General features: G+C 42.8%; 1 protein-coding gene across 5 annotated transcripts in view; it reads left to right on the top strand.

Moving 5' to 3' along the window:
* Positions 1 to 23,871, top strand: part of gpm6bb (glycoprotein M6Bb) — a 51,634-nt gene that overhangs the window by 5,507 nt on the left and 22,256 nt on the right. The window contains exon 1 of one of the 5 annotated variants that reach the window (XM_029633401.2): positions 19,710 to 19,853. The exons of 2 other annotated variants lie outside the window; for them this stretch is intronic. In XM_029633401.2, the coding sequence (XP_029489261.1) occupies positions 19,805 to 19,853 (49 nt within the window). In that variant the 5' untranslated portion in view covers positions 19,710 to 19,804. Of the gene's footprint in view, positions 1 to 19,709; positions 19,854 to 23,871 lie in introns of those variants that run through there. 2 more of the 5 variants (XM_029633649.2, XM_029633506.2) reach the window with 2 other exon arrangements.

Below are 23,871 nucleotides of genomic sequence, written 5' to 3'. Positions count from 1 at the left end.
CCACAGACTGACACAAAAGCAGACAGTGGGCCACGGACCGACACAAAAGCAGACAGTGGGCCACAGACCGACACAAAGCAGACAGTGGGCCACAGAACGACACAAAAGCAGACAGTGGGCCACAGAACGACACAAAAGCAGACAGTGGGCCACAAGACTGACACAAAGCAGACAGTGGGCCACAGACCGACACAAAAGCAGACAGTGGCCACAGACCGACACAGTGCTGATGTGCATTCACACCCTCATTGAACAGGCCAGCCTACGCTTGGGGACTGTATCGATGCGACGGAAATCAATAACCATTTCCAACATGACCCAGAACTATTGCCAAGCTTCGGTTAAACAAATAGCCTACACAGATCATAAAGTATATAGGCTAGGGCATAACAGTCACTTTGTTTCAGGGTCAGGAATAGTGGCTTGACATAATTGGTATATAGTGATAGACAGCATCATGCCTAGCTACTGATACCAGGGGGCAGAGGTATCTGTAGGTTGTGACATCATTTCCTATACTAGTAACCCAGAGGCCCCAACCCTTCAGTACTAGATCAGGATCTGGGCCAGTAAATTAGCTAGTAGGTCAGAGGGCGAGATGGGGGTTAGTGATTGTGTCGTCAAAAAATGGGGCTGATGCAATTAACAAGACAGACTACTTCCTTTGGATTTGTATCTTAACTTTGTGGGAGCAATAGTATTTTAATGATACGAGTACGAAATCGTACTGTATCTCTGCAGAGAAAGCAAAATAATCAAATCCAATAGGACCGAAGCAGCCCCAATAATCTTTCACCTTCCATTTTATAATGTGCCTGAAATAGACAACTGGCAGACCCTTTGAGGTGATTTCGCTGTCAACAGTGATAGCTCAAGTGAAATATTGGAGCCATTCAACACACTTCAACATACTGCGGTCAGTATCTCTCATCGTCTTCTGACCTTGTTCAAAACCACCGCTTGAACTTCTCATGTTGTAGCCTTGATCTGTTTTGTTTGTGTTTTAGTTCAGTTTTTTATGGATATATATATTTTTTTAAATTAAAAAATAACTGTTTGACTGTCGATGGCAGTTAGGGTAGCAGCAACAGACAGTGAGTCCAAATGATTTGGAGCTTCCAGCTAATGCCCTCCAGGGTCATCTGCAGAGAGCCAGAGAGAAAATACCCCCAGAACACAGTACGCTGTGGGAGACTGGGAATGGATTGTGGTGGTGGAGGACTGTTATATACCTTTCATACCTAGATGTTTTTCCGCTTACTTTATCATGCCACCAACTTTTTGACACATTTTATTTATATCTGAAAGGTATTGCAACAAAACCTGTACTTTTATTACTACCAACCAACCAAGCCATGATTGCGGTAATGTATTTAAAAGTCCCGCCAACCCCTCGCCTTTCATCTTACCGTCTTTGGCACACATTGAATTATGAACATTCTGTTGTTGTCCGACATCAAACTTGTCCTTGTCGACCACAGAAATGCTTTGAATGCATTTTTTTCTCTCCATTTAAATGTATGTAGTTCTGTCCTTGAGCTGTTCTTGTCTATTGTCACAGAAATGCTTTGTAATTTAGCTTGGGGGAATGCACAGTGCCATTTCATCTTTTTTTTTCTTGACTTTGATGGGTAAATATTTAAAGGCAAGTTTGTGGTCATACGCACATCTTTAAAAACATAGGTGCTGGGCTAATAAAGAATAGTAGTACAGAAAAAGAAGGCCCCCACACTTTTAAAGCTCCCAATTCACCGCTTTTCGATTCGAAACGGATCTTCGTCAGGTATTTAAAGTCTTCATCTCCAGCACCACCCCAACATCAACATACTGTTGGCGGACCTACTGGTTAACATAGCCTGACTAATCAGCCTAAACACAAAACAGGTGAAACCAATAAACAGAAAGGGGGAAAAGGATCAGTGGCAGCTAGTAGGCCGGTGACGACGACCGCCGAGCGCCACCCGAACAGGAAGGGGAGCCACCTTCGGTAGGAGTCATCAACCAATTAGCAGGCAATGCCTACTCATAATTGGTTGAAATCATACGACGCACACCAATGATGTCATTATCTTTCTCTATTTTTTTTACTACAAAACATAGAAGCGCACAATTTTCACGTTGATGTTGGGGTGGTACTGGACATGATGAATATGACATTTCCCTTTAAAGGCCCTTATATTTAGCTAATAAATTCTGGGTTAAATATGCTCTATGTGGAAATCGCTCCGCCATTTCCTGGTTGCAAAAATTCTAATAAATCGCCTAATTTCAGTTTACGTGACAAAACAAGCAAGTATAGTGTAGAATCATTGTGCCATTTAAACTGCTGTGAAATATATTTTCCATAACCAAAAATATATTATTTTCAAGTTTGAGGCTTATGATAACTGGAAGTAAAAGACGCAAAAACTAAACTTAAGAACGGGAAGCATAGAAATAGCTCACATAGAACAGATCTACCACTTCTTAGGCTTGCTTTCACAGAGAAGGACAGATCTATAGCACACATTTCTATGCGAATTTGATTGGGTCGCCCAAAAAGTTACGTATTGCAGCTTAAATACTTAATATGCATAAGTTTCTAATTTAAACTACAAATCGCTAGTAATCGCTAATCTGTCATCAGCCAAAATAGCTGTTGGGGAGTTTGAAAGAAGATTTTGTGATTACATCCAATGTGGCAAAATAATGAAATAAAATCCAATGGGACCGAAGCAGCCCCATTGTGCTTTCTGAAATCATCCTACAGAGTTTCGTCCAGGTCAGAGGTTTTTATTCTGGACATGATCGAACAGAGCAGATTCTAATGCGGTTCCAAATATTATTTCAATTTTATTCTGTTATATTCCTTTATATTAATTCTTATCAATAAAATATAGGGCCATATGTGTGTTGATTGTGATCAGAGCAGTGGAATGTAGGCTAAGTGTGTCTCTTGTCTGTTTAAAAAAATAACTATTGATTTCATTTGCATGGCGCAGCAGACCAGTAACATAATAAACTCAAATGATATGCTATTCTGTTCTTTTGAAAATACATTTGATTAGTCTTATAATGTTTTTGAGGACCAGCATGAACAAATGAATAATGGATTTCTTTCTCTAGCCTGCTCATATAATTACCAGAACATAGAATGTTTTGAGTAGCCAACTTTATATTCACCATAACAGGAAAATGCAAGGTCATTAATTACTAATTATTTACAAGTAGGCTACAAGCTGCTAACCTACCGTTGTGAATGTGAAGAAATGAAAGCAGTGGAATGTCAGACTTTAAATAGGGGAATAGAAACTACAGCTGTCAGGTTACCATGACAACGATCACAACAACAGGGTCAAAGTTGAACGTATCTTGCTCCTTTCCGGGCGAAAGCAATGGCTATATAAAAAGAGAATGCCCACAAGATAGAGGTAAAAAATAGGGCTGTTTAAAAGAATCATTGACCAATTGTTTTTACAGGCAACATACTGTGAATCCTATGTGCAAGCAAAATTACAGAAGGAGGCTGTAGGACCAGCCTGTTGGCCAGGTGCCCATTGAGAATATTAAACAACTTCACAGATAGCTCTTTGTGCTCGGCTCCTTTAGCACTGCTGCTAAACAACCCGTAAGACAAAGGCGTTCTGGGGTTCCCCCAGTGCAGCGCTAAGAGGTGTTCACCATATGAAGAGGCATGCTGGCCTGCCCCGGGCCATTCACAGGCAGCCAAAAGGGTACGCTGTATCGAGCAGACTTTTAAATGCAAACTAAAGTAACCCTTTCATACTTCCTCTGGGTCTCTTCAGGACAACATGAAAAAGAATACTTTTGTGAGATCTGGTTTAACAGACACGTATCTGGTGGTGTTTACCTGCTGCATAGCTGCGGATGGATACTGCTTCTGGCATTCTGATGGATTTTGCCAATGGCTCGATAGAGTGATATCCTCTTCTTTTGACTCGTTTTATGTGAATAAAGAGAACTCCGTTTAATATTCATCAAATCCAATCAAGCAAATTCCAACCCCCCAAATACTGTACACAAATGTTCAATGTTTACGGAAAGATGTCAAATGAAAAGGCACTAATTAGACCAACGTCCTTATAATCAGGTCATAATTGATCACTGCTATTCAAAGATACATTTAAGAGATAAATCAGTTGAACTATTCCAAAGGTCATCATGTACACACGTTGCCCTCTGTCTCAGAGGGTTGACCGTGTTAGCCGAATTGTTCCGCTAGGAATGCGTTTCCTGTGGAATGAATGAAGGCTCTGAGTCAATCTCACATTGTCCACCTGTCATCCTCCTAGGATTATCTTGATAGACATAGAAGACACCTCTGCCCGGCAGATGAAAATATCCAGAATAGCGGAGCATTCTGTCTGGATAAAGCAACAGCTGCAGGAAACCCATTAGCTTGTGTATCCAGGGATCACATTTGCCGCTAAGACTGTTTGGGGATTGAAAAATTGGAATAAAGAATATAGTTTACAGTATCTAGACGCATGACTGAGCCTCATATTCTCTCAACACAAATATGAGAGATGTAGAAAGATATCTGGTGTGTTGACTGGTAAAGAATTATCAATATTATTGGTAACATTTATATCTTGACCAAACTATACCGGAAGCATTTTTGCTGGTATCTAGCTAGCATCAAAGCATGGTTCTTTGGTTAATGGGACAGTATTTAAGCTGAGAGGATTTTGTATCCTTCTAGTTCATTTAGGAGGAAATGAGAAGCGAAAACATTGAGAACAGTGTGAGAGCTGCAAAGCCCTGGACTAAGAGAATGTCAATGAGAACGAAGCTTCAGGGCCTGGGAGAGGAAATCCCAGATGTTCCTGTCTGAAAAACAACTTGACCCCGTAACTGTGTTCAGTGAGCAACACAGACCAAGGGAGACCAGGGGAGAGGAGTTAGCGGTGCTGTATGAAATTGAAACTGCTGCTATGTCTCATAATTCATTTCAATGTCGGACATCTGCCCTATAAGAAACTAATGCTGTAATAATAGAGAGGCCACAGCTGAGATTTAAAAAATAATGCAGTGAAGGAGAGAGAACATCTGGAACATAGGGAGCGACCAGCTTCCTGGTTTACTGTTACCCAAACAGGTTTGGGACCAATTAAAGAGCTTTGTAGAACCGTATTGGGGATAGTGGACCTTATTAACCAGATGTGCATGAGAAGTGGGATTCAGTGTTTCCTCTCTCCTCGTGCCATACTCACTGCTTTATGAACAGGGTGAGACGTCAGTGTGTGTGTGTGTGTGTGTGTGTGTGTGTGTGTCATCTATTTGACTTGACCAAGTTCAAAGCTGCTGGTTTCATTTAGGCTTAACAAAAGCTGTTTAAGTCGCCTGGCTGGCTCTTCAGCTATGGTCAGTTTTTTTCTGAACATAAAAAATGGGATGATCATTTGCTATGTTTTTAGATCTGATGTTTGGCTATTGGCACTGGAATTGAGGGATGTCTGTGTTTTTCGTCTGTGGTTCACAATTGGACGGGTGAATCTAATGAGGAACAGCATGGCTTCAGGACATATTGAAGTATGCACTGTCAGATGCATGAGCCGAGCAGTTGGAAATTGGAATTCAGCTTGCAGACTATAGTGTCTATAAAATGATGTCTGTTATTTTTCACATTCAGATATACCAAACAGTTGATTAAAACTCTGTTGTGTCCTTCAGGATAGTTTAATGTACACATTCAGCTACAGCTGAGAGCAGGAGACATTTCGAAGTACACTACAGAGGCTGATGGCATAAATGGGTCATCCACAGTCTGTGTTTTCACTGCTCCCTCTACTCTACCTCTCCTTAGACATACCAATAGACCGGGAAATGATCCAGTGGGAATTTTGGGACCCTACTTGCAGTCCTGTATGAACTGGGGTACAATTATGCACTTATAACTAAAGGTACAAAGGATGACCTTACGGGGTACCACTACAGTGACAAGTGCAACAACCATCTCTCTGTCACTAACAAATACAGTCATAGGTGTTAACTCTACAATTGACCCGAAAGGCAGGGCACTCCAATATACTCAGTGTTAAGTAATAAAGCCTTATTACTCTAAGCAGTGTGCTCACTTAACACTGAGTATATGGGTCCACCTACTCAACACTTTCAGTGTTGATTTCTTTGAAAAAAATAACACTGGAGAATTTTCTGTGTAGAGTAATGGAATGACCCACTTAATAAAATAGATTAGTTTCCATCTTCATCTTACAACACGTGTGACTCTATATTCACTTAGTCCGAATGAAATAAAGGATAACTGGTCAACACGTCTCCTGGTTGGTGCCTGAGGCCAGCAGCGGGGTGGAAATGCCAAGTTCAGGTTGCAGCAGGTCTTTGTCCTTCCAGGATCCAGCTCCAGGATGCAGATCATAGCTCACATAGCCGGGTTAGGAGGGTTAGGAGTGCTGCGTGGCAGAACAAAGGCATTAAAGCGAGCTGCCTCATCCATTCCTCTGTTGTCATAGCGCTGCTGATGAATCCTGACACTCCTTTAGATGCCTGGCCTGTGGAGAGAGAGAGAGAGAGAGAGAGAGAGAGAGGGAGGGGGCTCTGGCTGGGCTGAATGGAGAAGGAGGTCCCCGTGTTAAAGATGTCTGGGAGCCTCGAGCCCCGGAGTTAGAGTAGGGTAAACTGTTGGGTCAGGGGTGAGAGGTTGGCAGCGTGATGCTGGAGACAATAGGTATGCCGATACGGAGACCGCTGGAAGAGAAAGAGTTCCCAGCAGCTGTGAGAGAAGGAGGGAGGAGGAGGGAGTAGGGGGTGGTCATGGGAAACCCCCAAGATTAGCCTGAGAGTTTTGTCCCTGTGTTTCATTATGTCTCCATTGTGTGTGTGTGCGTGTGCGTGTGTGTGTGCGCATGTACTCTCGTGCATGTCCCTACCCCCTGTGTGACAAGTAGCAAAATCAAAGACCTGATCAGAGATAATGTTATGCACAATCATAGCAGCTGCAGCATGGGAACTTCTGGAAAGTGATTATAGTCTCATTGGAAACCATTGGGACACAAGTAAAGCACTTTTCTTTGAGATACTATCAGATACTATCTGAACAATAAGGAATATTAAAGAGGGTTGTGCCAATTGCTTTCATACATGCAAGGAATATTAAATGCATTATAATTCCTTGGCCACGGGCAATGGCCAAACTGTATGATCCATACTAACCATCTCATAGATAGCGAGGTAGGCCTACTTATCAATTCAATTCCAGCACTTTTATATTGAATTCTATAGGAGCAGCTGTTGTTACTAATGAATATTCATGTACACAGTTGATTTCTCAAGTCTGAGGTTATTCACATGGCTGGCTAACAATGTCAAGTTTGTGTGCCTCTCATTGCCTGAAGGACATGTTCAGATGTACTGAGACGTGAGAAAGTAGCATAAAGAGGGCAAGAAAACAGTATTCAAGATTCAAGTAACACAGTATTCTCACGATGGAGATACAGCAGATGGCTGGTAATATTAGTGTTTACTGCTGACTAATTACAGCAATGAGTCTTTGAATTATATATGATACAAGTAGCAGTACCATGAACCTTGTGCTGGGTTAAATATACAAGGCTTATGATGATGAACATTGTATTTAGGAGATTAAGTTCACTGAGGTGAGGTTCTGTTTCGTGCTGTATACGGCCCAGCTCCAATGAACAGCACACACTTCAGATCTGTGCTTATTGAGTCTTCTCTGAAATTATAGATCAGCAGAACAAGTGGGTGCAATTTCAGTTCCATTATCGTTTGTCATCACGGAGACTTAGAGCTTTATTAGCAGGGCTGGGATGTGTCAATGTGCCCCTCTCTTCCCCAGATAGAGAGAGAGAGAGAGATACAGTGAGGACGGAGGGGACAGATTGACTCAGATTAGAGGGATTTCATCCACCCGTGCGGCTGCCTGACTAATGCCTTTACCAAATGTGTCTTCAGACACACAGAGCTTACACCTGGAAACAGTTTCTCTGAAAGTGTAGATCTAGCCTGATGATCAGCCTGTTTGTACTTTAGTCAAAGACAATGATAGAAGAATTGTAGCACCAATTTTTTTATGTACTGCTCAATGTCAAATACAGTTTGTTATTGTCACTTGGTGACAAAGAGGGTTGTGCCAATTGCTTTTTAAGAGTTCTGTTCATGACCTTTTCTCTGAGAAGAGCCTCCCTCCCTCTCCAGTTTAAATAATTCCCAGACCTTTCTGGAGAAGATGGAATGGTTTCTGAGCAGAGAAAGGAACCAATGGCTCGCCTGTGGAGTGGAAAATGTAATTCCAAATGCTGCTATTAGTGGCTTCTTCTATTCCAGAATAATTATTGAATGAGCTGCATTTACCCCTGTGAGCCATAGTGATGTGTTTTGTTTTGATTTACAACCCAAATTGTTCGAGTGGCCCATATTTTCTGGGGTAACGGGAGTGTCTTACTGGTTCGTATTCTTTCAAAACTATAAACATACAGTACATATAGGCCAATGGGACCTATCTATAATTAGTATTTGGTAGTATTGCCTTTAAATTGTTTAACTTGGGTCAAACATTTCGGGTAGCCTTCCACAAGCTTCCCACAATAAGTTGGGGGAATTTTGGCCCATTCCTCCTTACAGAGCTGGTGTAACTGAGTCGGGTTTGTAGGCCTTTGCTCGCACATGCTTTTTAAATTTTCTATAGGATTGAGGTCAGGGGTCATTGTCCATTTGGAAGACCCATTTGCGACCAAGCTTTAACTTCCTTGTTCTTTGTTTTAATATATACACACAATTTTCCTCCTCATGATCCCATCTATTTTGTGAAGTGCAACAGTCCCTCCTGCAGTAAAGCACCCCCACAACATTATGCTGCCACCCCCGTGCTTCACGATTGGGATGGTGCTCTTCGGCTTGCAAGCCTCACCCTTTTTCCTCCAAACATAACGATGGTCATTATGGCCAAACAGGTCTATTTTTGTTTTATCAGACCAGAGGACATTTCTCCAAAAAGTACAAACTTTGTCCTCATGTGTAGTTGCAAACCGTAGCCTGGCTTTTTTTATGGCGGTTTTGGAGCAATGGCTTCTTCCTTGCTGAGCGGCCTTTCAGGTTATGTCGATATAGGGCTCGTTTTACTGTGGATATAGATATTTTTGTACCTGTTTCCTCCAGCATATTCACAAGGTCATTTGCTGTTGTTCTGGGAATGATTTGCACTTTTCGCACCAAAGTATGTTCATCTCTAGGAGACAGAACGCGTCTCCTTCATGAGTGGTATGACGGCTAGGTGGTCCCATGGTGTTTATACTTGCGTACTATTGTTTGTACAGATAAATGTGGTACCTTCAGGAGGGATCCTTAACTTGTGCCTCTGGCCTGGACAAGGCTCTTTGTGGTAAAAGCGACGCTTATCAAGTCAATTAGCAAGTAGCGAGGTATACATGTAGCTCTCCAAGTTCAGGTCCAGATGACATGGACGGCCATACTACTTGAGTGTATGTAAACTTCTGACCCACTGGGAATGTGATTAAAGAAATAAAAGCTGAAATAAATCAGTCTCTCTACTATTATTCTGACATTTCACATTCTTAAAATAAAGTGGTGATCCTAACTGACCTAAGACAGGACATTTTTACATGGATTAAATGTCAGGAATTGTGAAAAACTGAGTTTAAATGTATTTGGCTACGGTGTATGTAAACTTCCGACTTCAACAGTACATGTACGCAGTTATAACCCAGCCTTGTCCTGGTGGCAGCGTTAAAATTAAGACAGGGTCCTGAGGCTTTCATCCTCTTCGCTATCTGCATTCTGCCCAGCCAATCGCTCTTCAAGCCTGATGGCAGTTTCCAAGGTGGAACAGACAGGAAGCACGGGTAATATGAAACATCTGGTGCTGCTCACCACAGCCAATCCCAAAGGCCCGCTGGAGGTGCCAGCTCTGGGAGTGTAGAGTCACATGAGAGGCGAAACGTGGCTGCCAGGCATCCCCCAGTGTGGCTTCTCCCCTTCTCTTCTTTCCTCCAGACCTAAAACGACGGCAACACAAACATGCAATTTGAGAAGCACTGAGTCAGACGTCCGGGGGATTATTTAGTCAAACACTAGCTTGCAATTACACCAGGCAGAGAATGTCTCCTAGACCAGAGAGAACAACACAATGAGTGGTGTGTCAAACATCAAACTAACTTCAGCAGATATGGGTTTCTAAAGAGAAGCATAGTATCTATGAAGAAGATAGCTAAGGTTAGCTAAGGTGATGAACTTTCAAACACAGCCAGCATGTTGACATGGTGTAAACAACGCCTGTCAGGCTACTGGAGTTTTAAAGCACAAATGCCTAATGTGTTGGTATGCATGACGTGATTGTGATTTAGCACACAATGACCCTGTGGTTTGTTTGCAAGAGGTTGACAATACATCAAACTGTGGCCCCTGAAGTGTCCCCTCGAGCAGTTGAAGGAGTTTGGACGTAATTCCATGTGTTTTTGATCAGCATTCAAAGGCTACCGGCTTGAGGTGTAAACAACATGGTGTTGTGTGAAGGGAATTTATTCCCCCAGTTCTTTACTTGTGGATTTGTGTACATTTGAATTTTAGAGACCCTCGTTTAAATCTTGTCTGCCCATGTAGCGCCACTTGATTCTAAATTCACTCTGTGAGGTTTTCTTTGCAAATCCTCGTATGCAACACTTAAGGTTTACAAAGTTGACTTTATCCAATCTGTTGTTATAGCTAGCATGTCAGTTTCACTGTAAGCTCAAACGTTTTCACGAGTGAAGAGGTAAACAATGCTTTCAAACTATGATTGCATTTCTATTCTGACCATTCAGTCGCGAGTTCCACATTTGTCCTAGCCCGTTGCCTTAATGAGGCTCATTACTGACAGAAAGCCTGTGGTTGTATCCTCCTCCCTACATGAATCTCTCTGTAATGAATGAGGACAGTTATTCTTAAACAGCAGTTTTACAGCCATAAAAGAGAGGTATTTCCCAGAGGAGGCAGGTTCAAGGGCCTCAGACGGTACATCAGAGCATCAGAACAATGACTGGGCAACATTAGCTACACTACTGGGTTTAATTGGACACATACAAGTTGAATAATGCTTTCTTAAAGACCTTAGCAAGGTCTCCTTTACATGGACATGCGGGCTGCATTTTGTTTTGGGTTTGGTACATACGCTGAGTATACCGAATGTTAGGAACAGCTTCCTAATATTTAGTGATTCCCCCCCCCCCCCCCCCCCTTGTCCTCAGAACAGCCTTAATTTGTCGGGGCATAGACTCTGCAGGGAGTCAAAAGCGTTCCACAGGGATGCTGGCCCCGTGTCGACTCCAATATTTCCCACAGTTGTGTCAAGTTGGGTGGATGTCCTTTGGGTGGTGGACCATTCTTGATACACACGGGAAACATGAGCATGAAAAAAACAGCAGTGTTGTAGTTCTTGACACAAACCTATGCGCCTGGCACCTACTACCAATACCCTGTTCAAAGGCTTAAATCTTTTGTCTTGCCCATTCACCCTCCGAATGGCACATATCCACAATCCATGTCTCAATTGTCTCAAGGCTTAAAAATCCATCTTTAACCTGTCTCCCCTTCATCTACGTTGACTGTAGTGGGCAGCAGGTAGCCTAGTGGTTAGAGCTTTAGACTAGTAACCGAAAGGTTGCAAGATCAAATCCCCAAGGTGAAAATCTGTTGTTCTACCCCTGAACAAGGCAGTTAACCCACTGTTCCTAGGCTGTCATTGAAAATAAGAATTTATTCTTAACTGACTTGCCTAGTTAAATAAATGAATTTGACCTGGTCAGTCTATGTCATGGAAAGAGCATATGTTTTGTAGACTCAATGTAGCACACTAGGCTAACTATAAGTGGTAGGTTGAGACTTGTTCAGCTAGATAAACTACAGGGCTCAATGTTACATGGGTTGCATTTGTTCTTGTGGAGCCACTTACATTAAATGGGTCAACAAACAACAGAATGGATATGCATAACAAATCAATGACATAATGGACGGTGCAGCATGCCAACCATGCCGTCAGAAATATAGAGCATGTTGACTTATGAAGTCCTCCCAAAAAAGTAGGTCAACACAGTCTACTGTGGCGTGAAGTTATCTGGGGTTATTGCCAACCGAAGCCTGCCTCATGGTTTCCTGGCATAAAAGTCTACCAGAATGTTTGAATATTTCCACCCTGGCCTGCTACACATATCTCACAACTCATCAAACTTGATTTTTCTCTGTCCCGTCTGTCATAGACAAGGGACAGGATGTTCACAACTCCCTGCGCCCCACCCCACCCTCCTTGACCCAGTCATCAGTCCCAGTAAAAGGAGATAGTATGTTGAGCCTGAGCCTGTTCTGTTGTTAGTGTGTATGAATGAATGGTGTCGGGGCTGAGGCCATAGGCTTAAGGCTTGGGAACTCCTTGGTCCATGAGAACGCCTTCCTCGGGAACGGGCCAAGCAGGGCGCAGGTCTTTCACGGGTGAGTGAGCACTCAGGGAGCATTCAGGGCCAGTCTCACGCCATAATGACTGAGCCACAATGACCGAGCCATAATGACTGAGCCACAAATGCAGCTCCCTGCATTCTACTGTGCTTCATCAGCGTTCAGATTGTGCCCTTGACAAGGGGGCTGGCACACACTCTTAACACTGGTACTGAGTACGCAGTGACGCCCTGCTTTGTCAAGTATGGCCGGCGGATCTTCTCACAGTCATTTAGGCAGTCAAAGTAGTGTTTTGGGGACCTCAATGGCTATCATGTTTCAGGCAGAGATACATATTTGGTAGTGTTGAGATTGTTCTCACGGAAAGCTATCCACAGGTGCTTTATGAAGATAAACACACATTAGCATTTCAGGCTGATGTTATATTTATATCATATCAACTTGTGCACCGCAATAGTTTGGACCCTAATTACGACAACTGTTCACTTTCTGCCTCTGAAATGTCCTGAAGTCCACAAACATGTTTGTGGTGTTAGGGTACACAAAGGATAGAGACATGTGGTTCGAATGTGGAACGTAAAAGGGAGGGAGTTAATGTTTGGAAGCTGGTACTTACAGAAACGTGCAATGTCTTCACAGTCAGGGTTGCACAGGCCCTCCTTTTGTGTTTTTCTCTTCTCTTCCACGATCTGGCCTCTTTCCTCGACTAACGTTTTCTCTGGTGGAAATAGGAATTGATTTTTCTGCGGCATTACCCTAGGACAGTAACACACGAACTTGAGCAAATGATGTTTCCCTGTTCCGATCTGGTCTTGAGTGAAATTGGCAGTTCTTCGAAAAATAGCATTCTGAAATGTCATTTAGACACTTTAGAATGCGATTGTTTTGAACAGTGGCCAGAGATGTAGCGTTTGTGCATGCAAAAGTAATAAAACAATGACAACCTTTGCTGCTTAACGTTACATATTGAGGATGATTTATGTTAAAACAACAGTCAACTGCTGATGACCTGATTAAACAAAGCCCTATTTGGCCAGGGGGAGACACACACAGAGAGAGAGGGAGAGAGAGGGAGAGAGAGAGAGAGACTGCTTTCACATAGGATTTTCCATGGCTGTGTACGAAAAACCATACTAGTTTACTACATATTAAACTGCATACTATGTACTCATCATCGCATACTATTTAACTTGTACCGTTTAGTAAAAAGTATGCTGAATGCCACAGCCGCAATGCAGTATTTTACTTTATTTATTTATTTAACCTTTATTTAACTAGGGTAGTCAGTTAAGAACAAATTCTTATTAACAATGACGGCCTACACCGGCCAAACCCGGACGAGAGACAACACAGCACTACATAAAGAGAGACCTAAAGACAACAACATAGCAAGGCGGCAACACATGAGAACACAGCATGGTAGCAACACAACATGACAACAACATGGTAGCAACACAACATGACAACAACATGGTAGACAACAACATGGTAGCAACACAACATTGTAGCAGCACAAAATATGGTATTGGGCACAGACAACAGCACAAAGGGCAAGAAGGTAGACACAACAATACATCATGCAAAGCAGCCACAACTGTCAGCAAGAGTGTCCATGATTGAGTCTGAATGAAGAGATTGAGATAAAATTGTCCAGTTTGAGTGTTTGTTGCAGCTCGTTCCAGTCACTAGCTGCAGCGAACTGAAAAGAGGAGCGACCCAGGGATGTGTGTGCTTTGGGGACCTTTAACAGAATGTGACAGGCAGAAATGGTGTTGTATGTGGAGGATGAGGGCTGCAGTATATATCTCAGATAGGGGGGAGTGAGGCCTAAGAGGGTCTTATAAATAAGCATCAACCAGTGGGTCTTGTGACGGGTATAAAGAGATGACCAGTTTACAGAGGAGTATAGAGTGCAGTGATGTGTCCTATAAGGAGCATTGGTGGCAAATCTGATGGCCGAATGGTAAAGAACATCTAGCCGCTTGAGAGCACCCTTACCTGCCCATCTATAAATTATGCCTCCGTAATCTAGCAGGGGTAGGATGGTCATCTGAATCGGGGTTAGTTTGGCAGCTGGGGTGAAAGAGGAGCGATTATGATAGAGGACACCAAGTCTAGATTTAAATTTAGCCTGCAGCTTTGATATGTGCTGAGAGAAGGACAGTGTACAATCTTGCTAGACTACCTCAAGCTCTAAACCCTCAGAGGTAGTAATCACACTGGTGGGGAGAGGGGCATATTTCTTACCAAACCACATGACCTTTGTTTTAGAGGTGTTCAGAACAAGGCTATGCATAGAGAAAGTGCTGTAACATATATCAATTAAATTAAGTAGCCTAGTATACACACCAAAACTTTTCAAAAGTTCAAATCAAAAGGCTATTGCACAGTCGAGTGCATCGCGAATTCAGAACCGCTGGATAGCAACACAATAAACGAAAGAACTGATCATTGGGAGCGAGATCAGAATGACTGCTAAGGCTTGATCCATAAATTAAATAATTAAAGGGGTAGCTTAGCTTACAAAACTAAAACAACCCATATGTTCAAATAAAATACATTTACATTTACATTTACATTTAAGTCATTTAGCAGACGCTCTTATCCAAAGCGACTTACAAATTGGTGCTTTCACCTTATGACATCCAGTGGAACAGCCACTTTACAATAGTGCATCTAAGTCTTTTAAGGGGGGGGGGTGAGAAGGATTACTTTATCCTAATACTATAATACTATAAAACTATCAATGACCTACTATTTACGTTGTTGCCTTTGTTTCACACAGACCTATTTTTACCTCATTCTTGTGCCGGGAAGGAGCAAGAGGCATTCAACTTTGACCCTGTGGTTGCAACTGTTGTCACGATAACCTGAAAGGTAGCAGCTTGCCATAGCCTACTTGTAAATATTTGTAAATAATGACCTTGTTTTTTCCCGTTGGCTACTCAAAATGTTGTCGGATAGCCTATGTTATGGTAATTATATGAGCCGGTTAGGCAAATAAATGCATTATTCATTTGTTTATACACTATGCAGGTCTTAAGAAACATTATAAGACTGATCAAATGTATTTTCAAAAGAACAGAATAGCATAGCATTTGAGTTTATTATGTTACTGGTCTGCTGCTCCTTGCAAATGAAATCAATAGTTTCTTTTTTTTGTTAAACAGACGAGAGACACACTTAGCCTACACTCCACTGCCCTGATCACAATCAACACACATGTGGCCTATATTTTATTGTAAAGAATTAATATAAATTAATATAACAGAATAAAATTGAAATAATATTTGTTGAACACATTCTAACTTGAACGTCAAGAACATGTGGAACCGTGGTCATTGTGACAAGAAAGTAGTATTTTGAAAGAGAGCCCATGTCCACATCTTTTGGCCCATGTCCTCATTTGTAGGATTATTTCAGAAAGTTGCGTTTTTGATCCACGCTGGATGTGATCACATCGCACACTGTCTCATCTTTGAAACTCCCCAACAGTTATTTTGGCTAAAGACGGCCTACTGAGCGATTTGTAGTTTCAGTTAGAAATGTATGCATATTAACCCATCACGTATTTGCTAAATACAAGGGTCTTTAGATATTTACCTGTCAAAGTAATAAAACAAATGCCAAAGCATTTCTGTGACAATTGACACGAACATCTCAAGGACAGAACTGTACATACGTTTAAATGGTGCGGGGAAGGAAAAAAAGCATTTAAAGCATTTCTGTGAAGCTTTGTGGTTGACAAGGACAAGTAGAATGTTCATACTTCAATGTGTGCCTAAGACGGTGAGATGAAAGGTGGCGTTTAGGTTGAGGGGTTGGCGGGACTTTTGAATACATTATCTCAGTCATGACTAGGTCGGTTGGCGGGACTTTTGCATACATTACCTCAGTCATGACTGTGTCGGTTGGCGGGACTTTTGAATACATTACCTCAGTCATGACTGTGTCGGTTGGCGGGACTTTTGAATACATTACCTCAGTCATGACTGTGTCGGTTGGCGGGACTTTTGAATATTTTACCTCAGTCATGACTGTGTCGGTTGGCGGGACTTTTGAATACATTACCTCAGTCATGACTGTGTCGGTTGGCGGGACTTTTGAATACATTACCTCAGTCATGACTGTGTCGGTTGGCGGGACTTTTGAATACATTACCTCAGTCATGACTGTGTCGGTTCGGCGGAAATAAAAGTACAGGCTTTGTTGCTGGCAATTCCTTTCAGGTATAAAGATAAGGGGTGAAAACGTTGGCGGCTTGGTGAAGTTGGCGGGAAAAAAACATCTTGGTATGAAAGGTATAAGAGAGAGTGAAGGATAAGAATTCTCATGGGGAGTTCTACTGTATCTCCAAAAGAGAGAGCTGAACTCTTATCTTTTGGCCAGGAAAGGAGAGCTGACTGTGGATAGGGTTAGACATGATTGTCATCATCGTTCATTTGTTCGCTCGGCAGTTCTCACAATCTATTTAATTGGATAATTACAAGGTTCGCCATAATGCCAAGCCTCAAGTGAACGACTTATGTCAATTAGCATCAATCACATCCAAATCACCATGGAGCTAAATCTTTGTCATCCTCACATGTAAAATGCAAACCTGCATTTCTATCTCATGAGATTTTACTCATGAAGAATTAGCTTTAGATGTCGTTATCCATACTCATGTTCTGACAGTTTTTTTTCTACTTCAAACGATGATGTAAACGCTTTAGGTTTTATAGGGGAGATAAATGAAAAAGCTTGCAGATCTGTACAGGCTAGCGTTTGTTGTTGTGAGACCCCTGCTAAGATCACTTCCCTGACCCCTGAGGCTCCCCTCTCCTCTTCTCTCCCGCTGCTCCCCCTCCTCTCTGTGGTGTGGAATCCGTGAGAAGACCCCACTTTACCAGCACTCCAGCAGCAGGGCTCCACACTCAAAGATGACTCTCTCATTAGCATGCCTCAGGACTCTCCCCAGACCCAGACCGATTCAGATAAACAAACACAGCCTCTCTCCAAGACTCCTCTCTCTGTCTCTCTCTGTCTGTGTCTGGATGTCTCTATATGTCCCTACTCTGTCTCCGGTCATCTCTCTTGTTGTCTCCTTGTCTCTCTATCTCTGTCCCTGTCTGTCTCTGGTCATCTCTCTTGTTGTCTCCTTGTCTCTCTATCTCTGTCCCTGTCTGTCTCTGGTCATCTCTCTTGTTGTCTCCTTGTCTCTCTATCTCTGTCCCTGTCTGTCTCTGGTCATCTCTCTTGTTGTCTCCTTGTCTCTCTATCTCTGTCCCTTTCTGTCTCTGGTCATCTCTCTTGTTGTCTCCTTGTCTCTCTATCTCTGTCCCTGTCTGTCTCTGGTAATCTCTCTTGTAGTCTCCTTGTCTCTATCTCTGTCCCTGACTGTCTCTGGTCATCTCTCTTGTTGTCTCCTTGTCTCTCTATCTCTGTCCCTGTCTGTCTCTGGTCATCTCTCTTGTTGTCTCCTTGTCTCTCTATCTCTGTCCCTGTCTGTCTCTGGTCATCTCTCTTGTTGTCTCCTTGTCTCTCTATCTCTGTCCCTGTCTGTCTCTGGTCATCTCTCTTGTTGTCTCCTTGTCTCTCTATCTCTGTCCCTGTCTGTCTCTGGTCATCTCTCTTGTTGTCTCCTTGTCTCCTATCTCTATCTCTGTCCCTGTCTGTTTCTCTGTTTCATCTATCTGTTTTTCTGTTGTCTCTTTGTTTCTATCTGTTTCTCTGTTTCCCTGTCTGTTCTGGTCATCTCTGTCTTTCTTTTCTATCTCTATTTCTTGTCTGGCTGCTCTCATCTGTCTGTTATGTTTCTCTATCTGTCTTTCTGTTTCTATCTCTATCTGTTTCTCTGTTTCTATCTCTGTCTTTCTGTTTCTATCTTTGTTTCTATCTATTTCTTTGTTTCTATCTCTATCTGTCGTTCTGTTTCTATCTGTCTCTCTGTTTCTATCTCTGTTTCTATCTCTATCTGTCTCTGTTTCTATCTCTCTGTCTCTCTGTTTCTATCTCTCTGTCTCTCTGTTTCTATCTCTATCTGTCTCTCTGTTTCTATCTCTCTGTCTCTCTGGTTCTATCTCTATCTGTCTCTCTGTTTCTATCTCTATCTGTCTCTGTTTCTATTTATTTTTCTATCTCTGTCTCTCGGTTTCTTTCTCTGTTTCTATCTCTATCTGTCTTTCTGTTTCTATATGCCTCTGTTTCTATCTCTATCTGTCTTTCTGTTTCTATCTCTGTTTTTATCTCTCTGTCTCTCTGTTTCTATCTCTATCTTTCTCTCTGTTTCTCTTTCTCCCTATCATAATTTCAGGCATCCTTTCTCAGCCTCTTCTTCACTTCTCTCTCTCTCCTTCTATTTCCTAATGCCTCTACAGTTCTCATGTTTTTTTCTTTCTCTTTCGCCCATTTTCTCTCTGGCTTTCCTCTTTCACCCGTACAAACATCGGAGATGCTCCTTTTGCTTGTTCGGGGGAGAGGGATCATCCACCTTTTCTTGTGTGCTTTTATGTGGGAGTTAAAAGTTACCAGATGGAGGGGAGACAGCGTTCAGAGGTTGTGAATGTATGCCACGGGAGCAGGGGGCAGGCATATGGTGCAAATCAGTGGCCTGCCCCTCTCCCCCAAACTCCCACCCTCCCCCTTTCCCATCCCCCTTGGTCGGATGGGAAAGAGAGGCTGGAGATTGTGTGCTGACATGCATTCTCCCCCATTCTCTCCCAGCACCACACAAAACAGAATGGGGCTTTCATCCGGTGGAGCCCCCCAACAGCCAAGGGAGGGGGTCCCTACTCTCCCACACACATCTACTCCTGTGATGTAACCAGTCCATTCTTACCAGGCAGGCAGGGCAAGCAGCCCCCTAATTGTCATTCATGGTGCGCCTCCCTGAGCCCGAGACGCCTCAGAGGAGGGAGTGTCTATGTGGGTTGAGCAGGGGGGGGTCGATGTGTGTGAGGGTGTGTGTGAGTGAGGTGTATGGTTGATGCGACAAGTGGTTCCATAGCTACCCAGACCGAATGCCTAAACAGTCAGTGTAAATAAAGCAGACTTCCTGGGAAAGTGGAATCTCAAGAGACGTATGGTGGAGCGTTAGGTTAGCTGGCATCGTTGCTTCTGGACCTCTAAGCTACAACCAAATATCATCCGACAAGACCTCTGCGTCTTGGAAAGGAACTGTGATATACTAGGAAGCTGTGCTTCAGTCAGGGCAGCACAAGAGAGAGAGCGAGAGCAAGGAGCGAGGGTACGTGCAAGAGAGAGAGAGAGAGAGAGAGAGAGAGAGAGAGAAAAAAGAGAGAGGGAGAGTGAGTGGAGGAGAGTGAGCGAGGGAGGGAGAGATAGGAGGAGAACATTCTGCTGAAAGGAAGCATTTTTGGTGGATGGGATAAAACCAACCATGGAAACTACATCAGAAGAGAACCAAGAGCAGAGCCAGGAGAAAAAAGGTACCCGAATGGACAGTAACAAAAGAGATGTTTAACTCTTCTCACCACCTTGTTTACTGGGGCTTTAGCCGACTTGAGGCTGCTTGGGTTCACGCCACACAATAGCAGGGTAGACTGCTCAGCAGGGGGCTCCGTTCACACGCTCGATATCTCATCGCTCCGCTTGAAGCAATTGCAATCTCTCTCCTTCATTCAGTACAGTCGATGATGTGATGGTTGTGTGCGGCGTTGTATTTCCGTGTGTGTACGTCTGTTGGACAATCCACAGTAGATGACCCATGCTGTATATAGGGTATGAAGAATATGTGAGAGGCTGTTGCAAGTGTATTAGTAAGGCGTTGTGGTTTTCTGTGTCGGTGTCTCTGTCTCTCAACGTGTGGTGGATGGTGTATCTTATGTTGCTGTTGTCATTGGCATTATTGAAGGACCTATTATTGAAGGACCCCTTATGAAGGACCTATTTCATGCCTCATCATAAGTGAACATGGGAGAATTGGATGTTATTGGTGGGTCGATGTTAATGAGGTCGATGAGTGAGTGAGTGAGTGAGTGAGGGAGAGAGAGAGAGAGAGAGAGAGAGAGAGAGAGAGAGAGAGAGAGAGTGTGTGTGTGTGTGTGTGGATGTGGGGATCAAGACAGAGAGACAAGCACATCATCAGTCCCATACACAGCGCTACAGATTAATCACTCCGCTGGGGCTGGCTGATCTGTCGACACCACACACGTGCACACACAAACACGCATGCACACAACGGTAGACATTCTCACGCACCCACACACAATCACGTCTTCAGGAATTAGTTGCAGGACAGGGATATATTGATTTGTCTCCTCTTTCTCCTCTCCTCTCTCTGGTTCTCCCCCAAGAGAAAAGGCTACCGTTTCATATCAAAGCACATTGTATCGAACAGTAATCAAATACAACAAAGGCAGATGGGATGTTGATTTATTGGTCATTATAGTAACCTTTATTTATTGGAATGATTATGTTTTGTTAGTACCAGCTCACATTTCTCTCTGATCAGGTGGACAGATCGAGCAGGATTGTTGCTTTGGAACATTGGCTGTTTTCTAGAGTTAAAGCTTTTGACAAGACCAGAGTGGATTTACCAACGCACTCAGTTTGTCACTACCTTTGTTCACAATGCCTTGGGGAAAGTATTCCGACCCCTCAGGCCCTTTTCACATTTTGTTACGTTACAGATTTATTCTAACATTTATAAAAAATAAATCCTCATCAATACAATACCCCATAATGACAAAGAAAAAGTGTTTTTTAGACATTTTTGCAAAAACTGAAATATCCCATTTCCATAAGTATTCAGACCCTTTACTCAGTACTTTGTTGAAGCACCTTTGGAAGCGATTACAGCCTTGAGTCGTCTTGGGTACTACACTACAAGCTTGGCACACCTGTATTAGGGAGTTTATCCCAATCTTCTCTGCAGATCCTCTCAAGCTTTGTCAGTTTGGATGGGGAGGGTCTCAGCACAGCTATTTTCAGGTCTCTCCAGAGATGTTCGATCGGGTTCAAGTGGAGCAGGTTTTCATCAAAGATTTCTCTGTACTTCACTCAGTTCATCTTTCGTCTTCCTGTCCCTGCGGATTAAAAACATCCCTGCAGCATGATGCTGCCACAACCATGCTTCACCGTAGGGATGGTGCCAGGTTTCCTCCAGACGTGACGCTTGGCATTCAGGCCAAAGAGTTCAATCTTGGTTTCATCAGACCAGAGAATCTTGTTTCTCATGGTCTGAGAGTCCTTTAGGTGCCTTTTGGAAAACACCAAGCGGGCTGTCATAGGCCTTTTACTGAGGAGTGGCTTCTGTCTGGCCACTCTACCATAATGGCCTGATTGGTGGAGTGCTGCAGAGATATTTGTCCTTCTGGAAGATTCTCACATCTCCATAGAGGAACTCTGGAGCTCTGTCAGAGTGATCATCTGGTTCCTGGTCACCTCCCTGACCAAGGCCCTTCTCCCCCGATTGCTCATATTGGCCGGGCAGACAGTTCTAGGAAGAGTCTTGGTGGTTCTAAACTTCTTCCATTTAAGAAGGATTGAGGCCATTGTGTTCTTGGGGACCTTCAATGCTGCAAATATTTGTTGGTACTCTTCCCCAGATCTGCCTCGACACAATTCTGTCTCGGAGCTCTACAGACAATTCCTTCAACCTCATGGCTTGGTTTTTGCTCTGCCATGCACTGTCAACTGTGGGACCTTATATAGACAGGTGTGTGCCTTTCCAAATCATGTCCAATCTATTCAATTTACCACAGGTGAACGCCAATCATGAAACAGGAGGCACCTGAGCATAATTTCGAAGGATCATAGCAAAGGGTCTGAATACTTATATAAATAAGGTATTTCTATTTTTTATTTCGAATAAATTAGCAAACATTTCTGAAAACCTGTTTTTGCTTTGTCATTATGCGGTATTGTGTGTAGATTGTTGAGACATTTGTTTTATTTAATCCATTTTAGAATAAGGCTGTAACGTAACAAAATCTGGAAAAAGGGAAGAGTTCTGAATACTTTCCGAATGCACTATATACCTGAAGATGTCATATCACACACACACACACACACACACACACACACACACACACACACACACACACACACACACACACACACACACACACAGACACACACACACACACACACACACACACAAACAAACAAACAAACACACACAAATCTCAATCTAACATTATGTAATTATTTATTTTTATTTATTTCACCTTTATTTAACCAGGTAAGCAAGTTGAGAACAAGTTCTCATTTACAATTGCGACCTGGCCAAGATAAAGCAAAGCAGTTCGACACATACAACGACACAGAGTTACACATGGAGTAAAACAAACATACAGTCAATAATACAGTAAAAAAAAAATAATAATAATAATAAAAATAAAAAAAAAACAACAAAAAAACAAGTCTATATACAATGTGAGCAAATTAGGTGAGAAGGGAGGTAAAGGCAAAAAAGGCCATGGTGGCAAAGTAAATACAATATAGCAAGTAAAACACTGGAATGGTAGTATTGCAATGGAAGAATGTGCAAAGTAGAAATAAAAATAATGGGGTGCAAAGGAGCAAAATAAATAAATAAATTAAATACAGTTGGGAAAGAGGTAGTTGTTTGGGCTAAATTATAGGTGGGCTATGTACAGGTGCAGTAATCTGTAAGATGCTCTGACAGTTGGTGCTTAAAGCTAGTGAGGGAGATAAGTGTTTCCAATTTAAGAGATTTTTGTAGTTCGTTCCAGTCATTGGCAGCAGAGAACTGGAAGGAGAGGCGGCCAAAGAAAGAATTGGTTTTGGGGGTGACTAGAGAGATATACCTGCTGGAGCGTGTGCTACAGGTGGGAGATGCTATGGTGACCAGCGAGCTGAGATAAGGGGGACTTTACCTAGCAGGGTCTTGTAGATGACATGGAGCCAGTGGGTTTGGCGACGAGTATGAAGCGAGGGCCATGCGTACAGGTCGCAATGGTGGGTAGTATATGGGGCTTTGGTGACAAAACGGATAGCACTGTGATAGACTGCATCAATTTGTTGAGTAGGGTATTGGAGGCTATTTTGTAAATGACATCGCCAAAGTCGAGGATTGGTAGGATGGTCAATTTTACAAGGGTATGTTTGGCAGCATGAGTGAAGGATGCTTTGTTGCGAAATAGGAAGCCAATTCTAGATTTAACTTTGGATTGGAGATGTTTGATATGGGTCTGGAAGGAGAGTTTACAGTCTAACCAGACACCTAAGTATTTGTAGTTGTCCACGTATTCTAAGTCAGAGCCGTCCAGAGTAGTGATGTTGGACAGGCGGGTAGGTGCAGGTAGCGATCGGTTGAAGAGCATGCATTTAGTTTTACTTGTATTTAAGAGCAATTGGAGGCCACGGAAGGAGAGTTGTATGGCATTGAAGCTTGCCTGGAGGGTTGTTAACACAGTGTCCAAAGAAGGGCCGGAAGTATACAGAATGGTGTCGTCTGCGTAGAGGTGGATCAGAGACTCA

The sequence above is a fragment of the Oncorhynchus nerka genome, linkage group LG1 (genome assembly GCF_034236695.1).
Source record: "Oncorhynchus nerka isolate Pitt River linkage group LG1, Oner_Uvic_2.0, whole genome shotgun sequence".
In the NCBI taxonomy this organism is placed as follows: Eukaryota; Metazoa; Chordata; class Actinopteri; order Salmoniformes; family Salmonidae; genus Oncorhynchus; species Oncorhynchus nerka.
The sequence above is the reverse complement of the archived record's forward strand: the minus strand, read 5'-3'. Positions and strand labels throughout refer to the sequence as shown.